We start from the raw sequence: 14425 nt of genomic DNA, 5'->3' as shown, positions 1-14425 counted from the left end.
AGAAAAGAACCTCCTTTATGTATCCCAGATGCTGAGGAAAAAACAACACTGGACTGTTGCATTCACAAGCGCTGTTTGTGGACTTCCCAGAAGCACCTGGTTTTCTGCTGCTGGGGAAAATATATTTGTTTGTTGATTCATTCATTTATTTACGGCATTTGGCACTGGGATTTTCAGCCCAAAAGTCTCCCAAGAGTGGTTTATGCACTATCAATTGAAACAAGAGTCCCTGGTGCCCACAGGCTTATAATCTTTTTAAAACAAAAAACAAAACATAACTACGACATACAAGGGTAAAAGGCCACGGAGGGAAGAGGAAAAACAAAAATCAGGCCAACTGGCAAATAAACAGTTCACCGGTGCCTAGTGGAGCTCGTCTTTCTGCAAAGCTGATGGGATGAGCCTTCTGCTCCCGACCGCTCTCCCTGAGACAGCCTCATGGCTGCTCTTAAATTCGTCTTCAGCTTCATGCAATTCAGTTCTGTCATTGCTACTACCACCCGGAAAGATAAACTGGAAGCATCATTCTGATACGGCGGATAAAATATGTGTGTGTGTTTCCAGACTGTCTGTTGGCGGGAATCAATCACATATTTTCAAATCCAGATTGCACAATTAGGGGATGATGGTGAGCTCGGCAGTAACAAGCCCGCCTCCCTAAAAGAGCGAACTTTTGAGGGAATTGAAAGAGATGGGAAATACACTGCAAAATTGTGGGATGACATCTGCTTCGACACATCATCTAACCTCCCTGCAAAAACATCGGAATGAATCCTTTATAAATAGCCAATGTCGTCTAGTCTCCCTGCAAAGAAGCCAGGATGAATTCTTAGTAAATATGTCATATGGAAGATCCTCACTCCTATTTTTCCATCTGTCGTATGTCCCTAGAATCAGGACCCCCCCCCCCACACAGGAAGGTGTGACTCACCTTAGGCCAGGCATGTCCAAAGTCCGTTTCAGGGGCCTAATCCAGCCCGCCGGTCGGTTCAATCCAGCCTCTGTGGCAGTTTATTTCTTGGGATAAAATCCTAAAAAAACAAATTTGGTCGGCCCTCACGGCCCTTCACTTCATCAAATCTGGCCCTCTTTGAAAAAAGTTTGGACATCTCTGCCTCAGGCCCAAATATGTCCCATTTGTGGAAGCCCAACTTACGATGGGCTTTGGGGAACTACTGTTATGCCGATGTTGCCCATTTTATGTGCCCTCTTCATGTTATACTGCTCACCCAAGCCAAGCGTTTGTGCTAAGCGGGGGAGATATATTGCTTGTTAGCTGTGTAATCTGGGTGGTGTCTCTCTGGTTTTGGGATGAAAGGAGGAGATAGGGAGAAGTGGGCACATCACCATGAGCTCCTTGGAGAAAAAGGTGGGGTAAAAATGCGAAGAAGAAGAAAATGGAAGTGGGAGTGCATTTTGAGACTAGCCTTCTGCACAAAAGGCAAAACTCACCATGAGGACTAGAATCTTGCTGTTTTTCAATGGGACTGCAACACGGCAAACATTTTAAAGCCCATAGCTCCATAGCTGTCAACTTTTCCCTTTTCTTGTGAGGAATCCTATTTGGAATAAGGGAATTTCCCTTAAAAAAGGGGAAATGTTGACAGCTATGCATAGCTCCCTCAAAGTTATCTTGGGAACTGTAGTTTGTAAAGGGTGCTGGGAATTCTAGCTCTGCAAGGGGTAAACTAAACTTGCCAAGATTTGGGGTGGATGGAAATTCGTGCTTTAAATGTATGGTGTGTGAGCAGCCCAATTGGTTGAGCCACTGCATATGTGCATATTGTTGTTGTTTAGCCGTTTAGTTGTGTCCGACTCTTCGTGACCCCATGGACCAGAGCACGCCAGGCACTCCTGTCTTCCACTGCCTCCCGCAGTTTGGTCAAACTCATGCTGGTAGCTTCAAGAACACTGTCCAACCATCTCGTCCTCTTTCGTCCCCTTCTCCTTGTGCCCTCCATCTTTCCCAACATCAGGGTCTTTTCCAGGGAGTCTTCTCTTCTCATGAGGTGGCCAAAGTCTTGGAGCCTCAGCTTCAGGATCTGTCCTTCCAGTGAGCACTCAGGGCTGATTTCCTTCCGAATGGAGGTTTGATCTTCTTGCAGTCCATGGGACTCTCAAGAGTCTCCTCCAGCACCAGAATTCAAAAGCATCCATTCTTCGGCCATCAGCCTTCTTGATGGTCCAGCTCTCACTTCCATACATCACTACTGGGAAAACCATAGCTTTAACTATACGGACCTTTGTTGGCAAGGTGATGTCTCTGCTTTTTAAGATGCTGTCTAGGTTTGTCATCGCCTTTCTCCCAAGAAGCAGGCGTCTTTTAATTTCGTGGCTGCTGTCACCATCTGCAGTGATCATGGAGCCCAAGAAAGTAAAATCCCTCACTGCCTCCATTTCTTCCCTTTCTATCTGCCAGGAGGTTATGGGACCAGTGGCCATGATCTTAGCTTTTTTGATGTTGAGCTTCAAACCATATTTTGCGCTCTCCTCTTTCACCCTCATTAAAAGGTATATGTGCATATACTGTATCCCAAATTCACCCTCCTGCTAAATCTGGGGGAAACAGAGCCCTGTCTTTTTCGAATGCTGGAGAGCAAGTGATCCAATCAGGAGGGAGGGGAGGGACGAGGTGGAGCTACGCCGACGCTGATTTGCCCGCGTTTTTGGCCTTTTTTTTCTCTTGCGCGCAAGGAGCGCCGCTTTCTCTCCCTCGCCGTGTGTTTTGTATTGGGAGGGAATGGACACGCCACGCTCGGGATGGTACCGGAAGTGACGTCCCCAACCAACCGCCATTTCGACCTTATCGCTTCCTGTTGCGTATAATTAACGTACGATACTGCGTACTATACTCCAAATACAGTACTGTATATGGAATATAGTAACAGTCGCAAAACTAACAATTTCTGAGGAGAAAACCCTGAGGTGAAAAAACAAATGACATTCACACACACAAATATATATATGTGTGTGTGTATTTATATATATATATATATATGTATGTATGTATGTATTATATTATACATCTTATTACGACACGATATTAGAATTACCTCATAGTGTGTTTATTCCGTTAGAACCTTCTTACGTACCGCAACTTCCGCCCGCCCTCTTTCAAAATGGCGGCGCCGCTTTCACCTTAACACGGCCAGACCGGGCATTTCACCTCCTCCGTTTAAACTCGACGAGGGCCGAACTGCTTCTTCACAACGTCACGTCCGGTTTCCCGCCCTCTTTAACTTCCCGCTCCTAACATGGCCGACAGCGCCTCAGGATCGCCGGTAGTACGCGCCGCTTCCGGTGGGCGGGGCGGCGTCGGCAGTGGCTCCTAGGAGGCCGTCGTGCTTGAGGCGTTGGGGTCGCGAGGTGGTTGGAAAGTGGCGCCAAGATGGCGGCTGGGCCCATCTCTGAGAGGAACCAAGGTGAGGGCTGGGGCTGGGGGGCAGGTCCCGGCAGCTCCCTCTTCTCCAGGGCGGAGGCTGTTGAAGTGGGGGACTATTATGGGTTGGAGCCCCCCCCAAAAAACCTCCCCTCCCCTCTTGGCGTGGCAGGGCTTTGCATAGGAGGGGATTAATGCTGTAGTAGTAGTAGTAATAATAATAATAATAATAATAATAATAATAATAATAATAATAATAATAATAATCAGTAGTAGTAGCAGATGCTAATTATTATTGCTAACAGTACAGTCTCTATATAGGGGGAGCTTCCCCGTTTTGGAAGTGGGTGGGTGAAGTTAAAGCTGTTCTTGTTAATAGCAACAGAGGCTAATTACAATTAATAATAAAGATTTCAGCTGTGCGTGAGGCTATATTTATCATCACACTTACTGTCAGGCCAGTCTACATTGGGGTAGCGTCCCCGTTTTGCATGGCATGGGTGACATTAAAGGCGCTATTATTATTATTATTATTATTACTACTACTACTACTACTACCGCTTAAAAGCTACTTTTGTTTTTATTATTAAATTTAAGCTGCTATTTTTCTTTGCAGTAGTGGATGCTAATTATTGCTAATAATTCGGCTTTTGCAAGTGCAGGTGTCTACTGAAATGTTATTAAGTTGCAACTAACTTCAGGCATACTTGAAGTGACAATCAGTGTACATGTCTAGCTTATATGCCCATGAATTGCATAGGCCAGTTGGAAGGGATCCAAGGGTCATCTAGTCCAACCCCCCTGTAGTGCATTTGTTTGGATGAGTTGGTGGAGAGATATCTGAAGAGCCTGCTCTCTCTGTCCATGCAACTGATGTGTGTGTCTCTTTCCTCTCCGCTCCAGATGCCACTGTGTACGTTGGAGGCCTGGACGAAAAGGTCAGCGAACCTCTCCTGTGGGAGCTGTTCCTCCAGGCAGGTCCGGTCGTCAACACCCACATGCCCAAAGACAGAGTCACTGGCCAGCATCAAGGTAAGCGATGCCAAGAGCATGTTGTTTTGGAGGGAGCACGTTTGTCAGCGGATGTAACATGGCACCCTCCATGTTGTTGGACTCCAGTTCCCGTCTGTTGTCAGCCAGGATGGCCAACCTGAGCCATAAATCTTCCTTTGGCTTTGCTCATGAGCCAGCGATGGTCCCATCTATCTTGCAGCAAAGTCCAGTTCACTCATGTGCATAAGAATTGTCTTCTTGGGGGGGCGGGTGAATAGTCAGTAATTTCTGTGCATATAAGGTGCACCTTTTCCCGAGTCAGACCCATTTGCCCATCTAGCACAGTGTTGTCTACACTGACTGGCAGCAGCTCTCCAGCATTTCAGGCAGAGGTTCTCTCCCAACCCTACCATGAGATGCCACTGGGAGTTGAACCCGGGACGTTCTGCATGCAGAGCAGGTGCTTTTCCACTATGCTATGGCAGAGCACCTACCCTGTAGGTTTGCTTATTTAATTAGTTTTTTTTACGCACCCTTTAAAAAGGCCCCTGTGGGCTGCAACAACAAAATAAGTCATTATAAAACAAATGAAACAGTTGCAACCTTGAAACAAGGAAAGGACAAAAAAGATTCTAAATATACAAAAACAATATGTGCATTTAAAAACAATTATAATGTAAAAATGGTAGTGGTTTAACGCAGTCACATGCCTTCCTTCCATGATATTTATCCCAGGTCGCTTACAGTGCAAACTGAAACAAGCAAATAACCCCTCTCTCCCACCCAGCAAAGCAGTGGCTCCCGAATCTTTTGGGACCACCACCCCCTGGTTCCGTAAACTTATCCCAGGTGCCCCCTACCTTATTAAAAGCATTATTTAGAATAGTGGTTTGCATGTCATAGAATCATAGAGTTGGAAGAGACCACAAGGGCCATCGAGTCCAACCCCCTGCCAAGCAGGAAACACCATCAGAGCACTCCTGACATATGGTTGTCAAGCCTCTGCTTAAAGACCTCCAAAGAAGGAGACTCCACCACACTCCTTGGCAGCAAATTCCACTGTCAAACAGCTCTTACCGTCAGGAAGTTCTTCCTAATGTTTAGGTGGAATCTTCTTTCTTGTAGTTTGGATCCATTGCTCCGTGTCCGCTTCTCTGGAGCAGCAGAAAACAACCTTTCTCCCTCCTCTATGTGACATCCTTTTATATATTTGAACATGGCTATCATATCACCCCTTAACCTCCTCTTCTCCAGGCTAAACATGCCCAGCTCCCTTAGCCGTTCCTCATAAGGCATCGTTTCCAGGCCTTTGACCATTTTGGTTGCCCTCCTCTGGACACGTTCCAGTTTGTCAGTGTCCTTCTTGAACTGTGGTGCCCAGAACTGGACACAGTACTCCAGGTGAGGTCTGACCAGAGCAGAATACAGTGGCACTATTACTTCCCTTGATCTAGATCCCCTTGATCTAGATTCCCTTCCTTCCCTTGATCTAGATTCCCTTGTCACGCCGAGGAAGATAATAACACAATAAAATTCAGAGCTCTTACGATTAATTGCACGCTTACTGAAAACCCAATTAAAACTATTTAGTTTAATTAACTGGGACTGGTTATAAGGAACATACGACTCCCTTGCTAGAACAGATCCACTGGTCTGTTTCTGGACGCAATTCAAAGTGCTGCGTATGACCTATAAAGCCCTGCATGTCCTAGGTCTCTGAAAGACCACAATTCCTCATGTGAACCTGCCAGGGTTTTGAGATCTTTGGGGGAGACCCTTCTCTCAATACTGCCACCCTGACAGCTGGGGACATGGGAAAGGGCTTTCTTGGTGGTGGCCGCTCCCAGACTTTGGACCTCCCGTCCTCCTTGTCCTTTCTCAGGGAGGTGAAGAACCCATTCCAACAGGCTTTGGGGAATTGACTGCTTTTAATGAAAGGGCTGGTGCTGGGCTGCTTTTATTGTAATTATTTGTATGTTTTAAACATATTTTGTATATGTATATAGTTTGAATTCTATCAATGCTTACCGTAACTGTTTTTTAAAGATGGTCCCCCCCCCCCCCCGCCAATGCTTTTAGCAATCCTTGGTTTTTTATCTGTGAACCACCTAGATTCCCATCAGGAAAAAAGACTGAGTATAAATATAACAGCAGCAGCAATAATGATAATAATAATTCAACAAAACTGATGAACTTGATCCAGTGGTACCAGCTTCTTAAATGATTTATACCTCTAGCACCTCCCTGCCATCCCCTTGGCCCCTTCGGGTCACCTTTCCCCAGGTAATCCCACCAACATCTTTGGGAACCACTTTGTAAAGGGACAGTGAGTTGCCATCTGCTCTCAGCAGATGCATTAAACCTAGTGGCTAGCTTGGGTTCCATTAATTTCATTGGGTCTGCTCTTGAGTTGAACTTGGACGTCTACAATCCTCATACACAAACACTGCATTGTGTTCTTTTAAGCTAGGGTTGCCATATGTCCAGGATTGTCTGGAAATGTCGAAAATCCGGCAGTGCCATATTTGCCCAATTTTCCATAAAACCAGCTCAAAAATGGCATATAAATTTTGCTCCAAAAGCTCAACAGCTTTGCTAAAAAAAACCCCTCTACAATCTGTCCAGATTTTCACTGTTTGGCAACCCTATTTTATTATTTTTTAAAAAATTCATTTTTATTAAATTTTCCACTTTTAACAATCCAATCAAATCACATTAAATATTCCAAAGTATACATATACATATCAAGTAATCTGAATATTCTGCCAAATTATAAATTTTTAATAGGACTTCCCAGGCTTCAAGTTCTGATCATGTCATACTTCTACTGCTTTTCATAGTCACTTCCGATGGTTTCCTCTTATTCTTTCTGTTGTTAACCTTCCTTCTTTCACAGCCTCTGAGTTGTTCCCACAAGCGAGTTAAAACAAACAATGATGTGTTTCTGTGTGGATTTTATGTCTATGATTCCCCTCTATAAGTTCACAGCATCTCCTCACACATTGTTGTTTCTGCCGAATCAATCCAAAGGTCTTTTCGCTGCTGGCAGCTTCCATCTTCCCTCAGTTCCGATAAAATTACTGAGCAGACGCTTATACTTTTTATAAAAAAAATATTTAATCATTTTTTCAATACAGACAACAACAACAACAAAAAACATATACAACAAAAACCACAATAACACTAATAACACAATTTCACAATTCAGATTTGAGTACTGATATACCCAAAACTACACCTTTTTAACAATTTTCCCCCACCTCTCCTCCCCCTACTTCCCACCACTGTCCACCTAATTGCTTAAGTATTCCTTCCAGATTTCTTCATATTTATCCATTCTTAATTTGCGTCGATATGTGATTCGTTCGTAAGTAACTAGACGCTTAGACTTGATTTCATGGCAACCCTATTTTGAGCGTCTTTCTCATCCGTCTCCTTCCAGGCTATGGGTTTGTGGAGTTCCTTAGCGAGGAGGATGCCGACTACGCCATCAAGATCATGAACATGATCAAGCTGTACGGGAAGCCAATCCGGGTGAACAAGGCCTCGGCCCACAACAAGAACCTGGACGTGGGTGCCAACATCTTCATCGGCAACCTGGACCCGGAGATTGACGAGAAGCTCCTCTACGACACGTTCAGCGCCTTCGGGGTCATCCTCCAGACCCCCAAGATCATGCGCGACCCGGACACGGGGAACTCCAAGGGGTACGCCTTCATCAACTTTGCCAGCTTCGACGCCTCCGACGCCGCCATTGAGGCCATGAACGGACAGTACCTGTGCAACCGCCCCATCACCGTCTCCTACGCCTTCAAGAAGGACTCCAAGGGCGAGAGGCACGGCTCGGCGGCCGAGCGCCTCCTGGCCGCCCAGAACCCCCTCTCGCAGGCCGACCGGCCCCACCAGCTCTTCGCCGACGCCCCTCCCCCGCCCTCGGTGCCCACCCCGGTTGTCACCACCTTGGGGCCAGGCGTCACCCCGCCAGGTATGCAGCCCCCTCTTTTCCTTTCGATATTTCTAAACTGGCTGGTGTTTTTCAATTTAGGTCTCTCTCTCCCCAATCCCTCTCCCTGTGTCTCTGTCTCATGGGTTTCGAGAGCATTGAGAGTTGGCTGGTAGCCATGATGGCAATGTTCTTCCTCCACAGGCAGTAGTAATAATAATGATAATGATAATGATAATGATAATAATAAATAACTTTATTTATACCCCGTCCTCCCCCGCCAGAGCTGGGCTCAGGGCAGCTAACATCAATAAAATTTCAGTAAAAACATAATAAGAAAAAGAAAGAAACAATTTAAAATACAGGTTAAAAAGCAAAGTAGTGATTCAGAAGAGCTGGAAACCACTGGGGGAAGAACGCTCTTTAGCTCAGTTCCTGCTTGTGGGCTTCCCATTGTGGTCGTCCACTGCCAGGATGGGATGCAGGTCTGGCTCTTCTGATGTCCTTATGGAGCCTCCAGATCCACAGGCAGTCTCGACTCCTAGGCCCTTAGGGGTATTTGGACCCTGTAAGAACAGGAGGCTGGACTAAATGGACTACTCACCTGATCCAGCAGCCAGGCTCTACTTACCGAATTAAAGAATGTCACAGAGGGTAATGCTATCAGTGGCTGGTTGCTGGAAACTGGAAGAGGGAAGAGTGCTGTTGTGATTCAGTCCTGCTTGCCAGTTTCCCTTTGGGCTAGAAAAATTCAACCTGTGCTGCTGATAGAAGTAGTGCGACTCACGCAACACGTTGGTGATTGATATACACAGAATAATAATTATACATTCTTTATCAACCTTCTCAGAAAAATACAAAACATTAAACAAAGCCACAGAGACGTGCGAACTACCCAGCCTAAGATGAACTTATAATGTGTGGTTTCAATAGATTTTTCAAATGCTTAACTCAGTCTTTTAGATAAGTTCATGAAGATACCAACAAAAGGTTAAGTTCGGTGTTATTCACAATACCGAGAGATGCTAGTGGAGTTGTAGATAGATGTTAATGAAGTTGTAGATGACAGGGTGCCGGCATTTTGCACCTGTTTCGCCCTTGCAGTCCAAGCTTTTACTGGGGCTTGCAGGTAGCACACTCCCAAAGGATACAGTATTATCTTGGGAGTTGAACATCTCATCAGGGGTATTGAGAATATCACCGAACTTGCCTTTTGTTGGTATCTTCATGGGAGACACCTGGACCCCAACTCACATAACCTCTGACTATTGGTCACATTGCTTAGATGCAAGGTAATGGGAGTTGATGTCCCTCTCCCTTGAGGTCAAGCTTCAGTTGATCAGTTGGGTGGTAGGCTTCGCTTTAACTGGCAAGGCCGAGACTCAAGGGCGCACCAGTTTTCTGTTGTTCTGGTGGTTTGCTGTTGTAGCTGTGCGCCTGGGTAGATATCAAAGGAAGATGCTGGGCAGATGGAAGAAGGGACTTCTGTGGAACCCATATCTGCAGGAGGCAGTGATGACCACCAACACGAATGGCTTTAAAAGAGGATCGCACAAATTCACGGAGCAGGAGAAGGCTTGCAATGGCTTCTAGCACGAGGACTCTCCTCTGTCTCCACTGCTCCTGTGGTTTCCAGCTTCTGAACGCCAGTCGCTGGAGACCACAAGAGAGGAGAGAGTTGTCTTCTGCTCCGGTCCTGCTTCTGGGTTTCCCAAAATGGGCATCTGCTTGGTCACTGTGAAACGGGTGCGAACTTGAATAAAATACTGCGGGGGCCCAGGTAAGCCCTGCCCCGCATAATCAATCACACACCCCATCTGAATGCGAATGTCCATCAACTTTGTGGGGGCCCAACCCCACAAATATTTTATTGTTGGCTCCTATGCTGTGAAAACAGGATGCTCGATTAGATGGGCCTTTGGCCTGATCCAGCCAACTGTTCTTACGCTCTTATGAACATTCCCTTTAACAGAGTGGGATCTTTGTTGTATGGAATTTCAGGGTTTCTCTTCCTTCAGTATCTTTTACAGTTCTCTTTTCCACCCTACACAGGCATCCCACCACCTGGGTCGTTCCCTCCGCCAGTGCCGCCACCAGGAGCCATGCCCCCGGGGATGCCGCCAGCCATGCCGCCCCCACCCATGCCGCCTGGCGCCGGTGCCCCAGGACCGCCTTCCGGAGGTGCTCCTGGAGGGGCACACCCTCCCCACCCGCATCCTTTCCCTCCAGGTGGGATGCATCCAGGTACGTTTTGCCTTTGGGGGCAACTCTTCCTCCCTCTCTCTGCAAAATAACCACAGCAGCCTCAGTTGCAGTGGACCTCTGCCTTCCTCTTAGGGCACTTACTATTTTCAATTGAACTAAACAATTTTTATACTGCTTACTGTAGTCTCTAAGCAATTTAACAATGTACAATACAACCGTACCTTGGTTTTCAAACAGCTTAGTTCCCGAACGTTTTGGCTCCCGAATGTTGCAAAACCGGAAGTGACTGTTCTGGTTTGTGAACTATTTTTGGAAGCCGAACGTCCGACGGGGCTTCTGATTGGCTGCAGGAACTTCCTGCAGCCAATCAGAAGCCACAGTTTGGTTTTTGAACGTTTTGGAAGTCGAACGGACTTCTGTAACGGATTCCATTCGACTTCCAAGGTACAGTGGTACCTCGGGTTACATAAGCTTCAGGTTACAGACTCCACTATCCCAGAAATAGTACTTCGGGTTAAGAATTTTGCTTCTGGATGAGAACAGAAATCGTGCTCCGGCGGCGCAGCGGCAGCAGGAGGCCCCATTAGCTAAAGTGGTGCTTCAGGTTAAGAACAGTTTCAGGTTAAGAATGGACCTCCGGAACGAATTAAGTACGTAAGCAGAGGTACCACTGTACGACTGTATAAAGAATACAATCCGATTAAAATCATAAAACCAGACTTCAGTTAAAATTGCTTGCTGGAGTAAAATCTTAATTGGGCACTGGAATGTCAGGAGGGAGCGGGCTTGTCTGACCTATGGAACTCACTTCCAGCTGAGATCCAACAGGCCCTTTACCTGCTGAACTTCTGGTGCCCAGCGGGGGCTTTTTATTTCCTTATTTTATTCACTTTTTATTTTGTGGAACTGGGCCCTTGATATCGACTGCAGCACAGCACCTGGGTCATGGGGAACCACTAACAGCGACTTCCCTGGAGACCTTAGTGATTGAGCAGGGATATGAGGGGTCGGGCAGTCCCTGAGGCACCCCGGAGCCAAACAGTTAAGGGTCTTGTAAGATGTGCAAAGGTGTGTCTAGCACCCTCACTGCACAGCTTTTAGCAAATGCTGAAGGCTTACCTCTTCACCCTGGTTCCTGACGCTTGAGTTTTCAGAACCCATCTTATTTTTGCAATTGCAAGTACAGTCATACCTCGGGTTACAGACGCTTCGGGTTGCCCGTTTTCGGGTTGCGCACTGCGCTGAACCTGAGAGTACCGGAACGGGTTACTTCCAGGTTTCAGTGCATGCACAGAAGCGTTAAATCACACTTTGTGCATGCGCAGAAGTGCCGAATCGCAACCCGCGTGTGTGCAGACGCAGCGCTGCGGGTTGCGAGCGTGCCTCCCGCACGGATCACGATTGCATCCCGAGCGTCCGCTGTAGTTTCAAACTTAACGTTGTGTTTTGATGTTGCACCTGCCCTGGGATCTTAGGGTGGAGGGCAGATAACAAATAATGCTACTGCGAATACTCACTACTAACGTCTGCACCTGCGTTTCCAGGAATGCCACAGATGCAAGTACATCACGGGATGCCCGGGATGGGCCCTCATCACCCAGGACCGCCGGGGGCAGGAGGCCAGCCACCCCCTCGCCCTCCCCCAGGCATGCCCCACCCTGGCCCCCCGCCCATGGGCATGCCGCCCCGGGGCCCTCACTTTGGATCGCCGATGGGTAAGTGTCGACAAGGCTTGGAAGGATCCTTCCAAGTTTCTCTTTCTGTTTAGTACAGAAACTCCTTTGGGAGGTGAATCTTTTCAGCTGGTTTCTTCCTTATGCCCTGTTCTTTAATTTGCATGAAGTGGAACTACAGATCTCAAATACAGACAAGTGTGTGTGTGTGGGGGGGGGTTAAATCTTTCCTGCTTCTTTTGGTGGGGGCACTTGCTTGTTCTGTGCTGTCCCTTGTTTCTCCCAGGCTGTTGTCTAATCCAGATACCTCCTCTTCTTCCTCCACCAGGTCATCCCGGCCCCATGCCCCCACACGGGATGCGTGGGCCGCCTCCCTTGATGCCACCCCATGGATACAACGGGCCCCCTCGGCCCCCGCCCTACGGCTACCAGCGCATCCCTCTCCCCCCTCGGCCCACCCAGAGACCCATGGTGCCGCCCCGGGGGCCCATGCGGGGGCCCATGCCCCCCTAGGCAAGACAGCCCGACCACAGGCCGGCGTAAGAAAAGGATCCTTCCTTCCTTCCTTCCACGGATTCCTCAGATTTATCACTTACTTTCTTTTCTCTCCGGACAAACATTCCAGTATTTCATGTTTTTGCTTTCCCTGCGTGAAAAGAGGCTGCCCACCAACTTGGCAGCGTTGAGGGTCTTTGCTTATCCTTCATGTTATTAATATTTTTTTAGCTCCATTGCCTCCTGGAAGACAGAACAGGGTTTTAACGTTATTTTTTTATTACTGTTGTTACAATTCCTCTTTGTGACACCCAACTTAGCCATGTGATTTGCAAATAAAAGTCTGGGAAGATGCTCCTAATATTATTATTTTTTTAAAAAAGAAAAAATAACAGTGCTCCTTCTACCAGCACCCACCCATCCTTAGGGCTCCGGCTGGTTATTTTTAGGCTTCTGTGGTGGATTTCCTCTTAATTAACCACACCAGTTGTGATCTCTAAGCTTTACTTGGTAAAAAACAACAACAGCTGCTGGGGAACCCACAAAAGTGGAGTCTAGAGGCCTATGCATCACACAGGCTTCCAGAGAGGCATTCCGCCACCTTACATTTACACATGTATAGGAATTAAGTCACATTCTCAGAGGAAAAGCGGGTATTGCTGAATCAGACATCCAGATCAGACAAGATGAACAGGATGTCTGCTCTCAAAGGCTCTCTTTCCTGTGCAAATTTGCATGACACACTTTAAAGACAGTCTGAGTAAGCAGATTCTCTTACCAATACCCTTTCACACCCCCACCCCCCATCTCTTCGCATGTAGGCTGTCTTATGAAAGATATACAGTGGTACCTCAGGTTACATATGCTTCAGGTTACAGACTCCGCTAACCCAGAAATACTGCTTCAGGTTAAGAACTTTGCTTCAGGATGAGAGCAGAAATCATGCTCCGGCGGTGCGGCGGCAACAGAAGGCCCCATTAGCTAAAGTGGTGCTTCAGGTTAAGAACAGTTTCAGGTTAAGTACAGACCTCCGGAACAAATTAAGTACCTAACCTGAGGCACCACTGTACTATAATTCCCACCACACCTCCAAAGGTCCATCAGGGTGCCAGGCGCTGTCTACGAGTGCCTTCGGGGCTATGTGCAGTCTGTCAGGTGGTTGGCTGTGGGGTTCAGCATTTTGGCACCCTAATCCTTAATGCTGATTTTATTCTGGGTGTGTTCAGTGAAAAAATGCTTCACCTCCAAAACCAGCAGCTTAGGGGTGTGAGTATTTTTGTTGGGGGGGGGGGCTTTATTCATCCTACCTCTCTTTTAAATCAGAACCAGTGAAGGCGGTGAATGTCCTGTGTGAGTGCCTGGAGGCGGTTGGAGGATGGATAGCTGCTAACAGATTGAGGTTGAATCCTGACAAGACAGAAGTACTGTTTTTGGGGGACAGGAGGCAAGCGGGTGTGGAGGACTCCCTGGTCCTGAATGGGGTAACTGTGCCCTTGAAGGACCAGGTGCGCAGCCTGGGAGTCATTTTGGACTCACAGCTGTCCATGGAGGCACAGGTCAAATCTGTGTCCAAGGCGGCTGTCTACCAGCTCCAGTACGCAGGCTGAGACCCTCCCTGCCCGTGGACTGTCTTGCCAAAGTGGTGCATGCTCTGGTTATCTTCTGCTTGGACTACTGCAATGCACTCTACGTGGGGCTACCTTTGAAGGTGACCCGGAAACTGCAATTAATCCAGAA

General features: G+C 47.3%; 1 protein-coding gene and 2 long non-coding RNA genes across 3 annotated transcripts in view; 1 reads left to right on the top strand and 2 right to left on the bottom strand.

Annotated features, from left to right (window-relative positions):
* The window catches only part of LOC308575364, a 63289-nt gene that overhangs the window by 11998 nt on the left and 36866 nt on the right, over positions 1-14425 (bottom strand). The window lies entirely within an intron of this gene.
* Positions 243-3226, bottom strand: LOC308575336. The gene is made up of 3 exons (XR_014002783.1): positions 3054-3226; positions 932-1031; positions 243-805 (listed from the first exon to the last, which is right to left on the bottom strand). It is a non-coding gene; the product is annotated as an uncharacterized lncRNA (long non-coding RNA).
* SF3B4 (splicing factor 3b subunit 4) lies at positions 3265-13042 on the top strand. The gene is made up of 6 exons (XM_081173710.1): positions 3265-3422; positions 4283-4411; positions 7815-8357; positions 10368-10559; positions 12065-12235; positions 12522-13042. Exons 1-6 carry the CDS (start codon positions 3389-3391, stop codon positions 12704-12706), a joined length of 1254 nt encoding a protein of 417 aa, XP_081029836.1. The 5' UTR covers positions 3265-3388; the 3' UTR covers positions 12707-13042.

The sequence above is a fragment of the Podarcis bocagei genome (assembly GCF_964188305.1).
Source record: "Podarcis bocagei genome assembly, chromosome: 16".
Lineage (NCBI taxonomy): Eukaryota > Metazoa > Chordata > Lepidosauria > Squamata > Lacertidae > Podarcis > Podarcis bocagei.
This window is presented reverse-complemented; position numbering and strand designations above follow the sequence as displayed.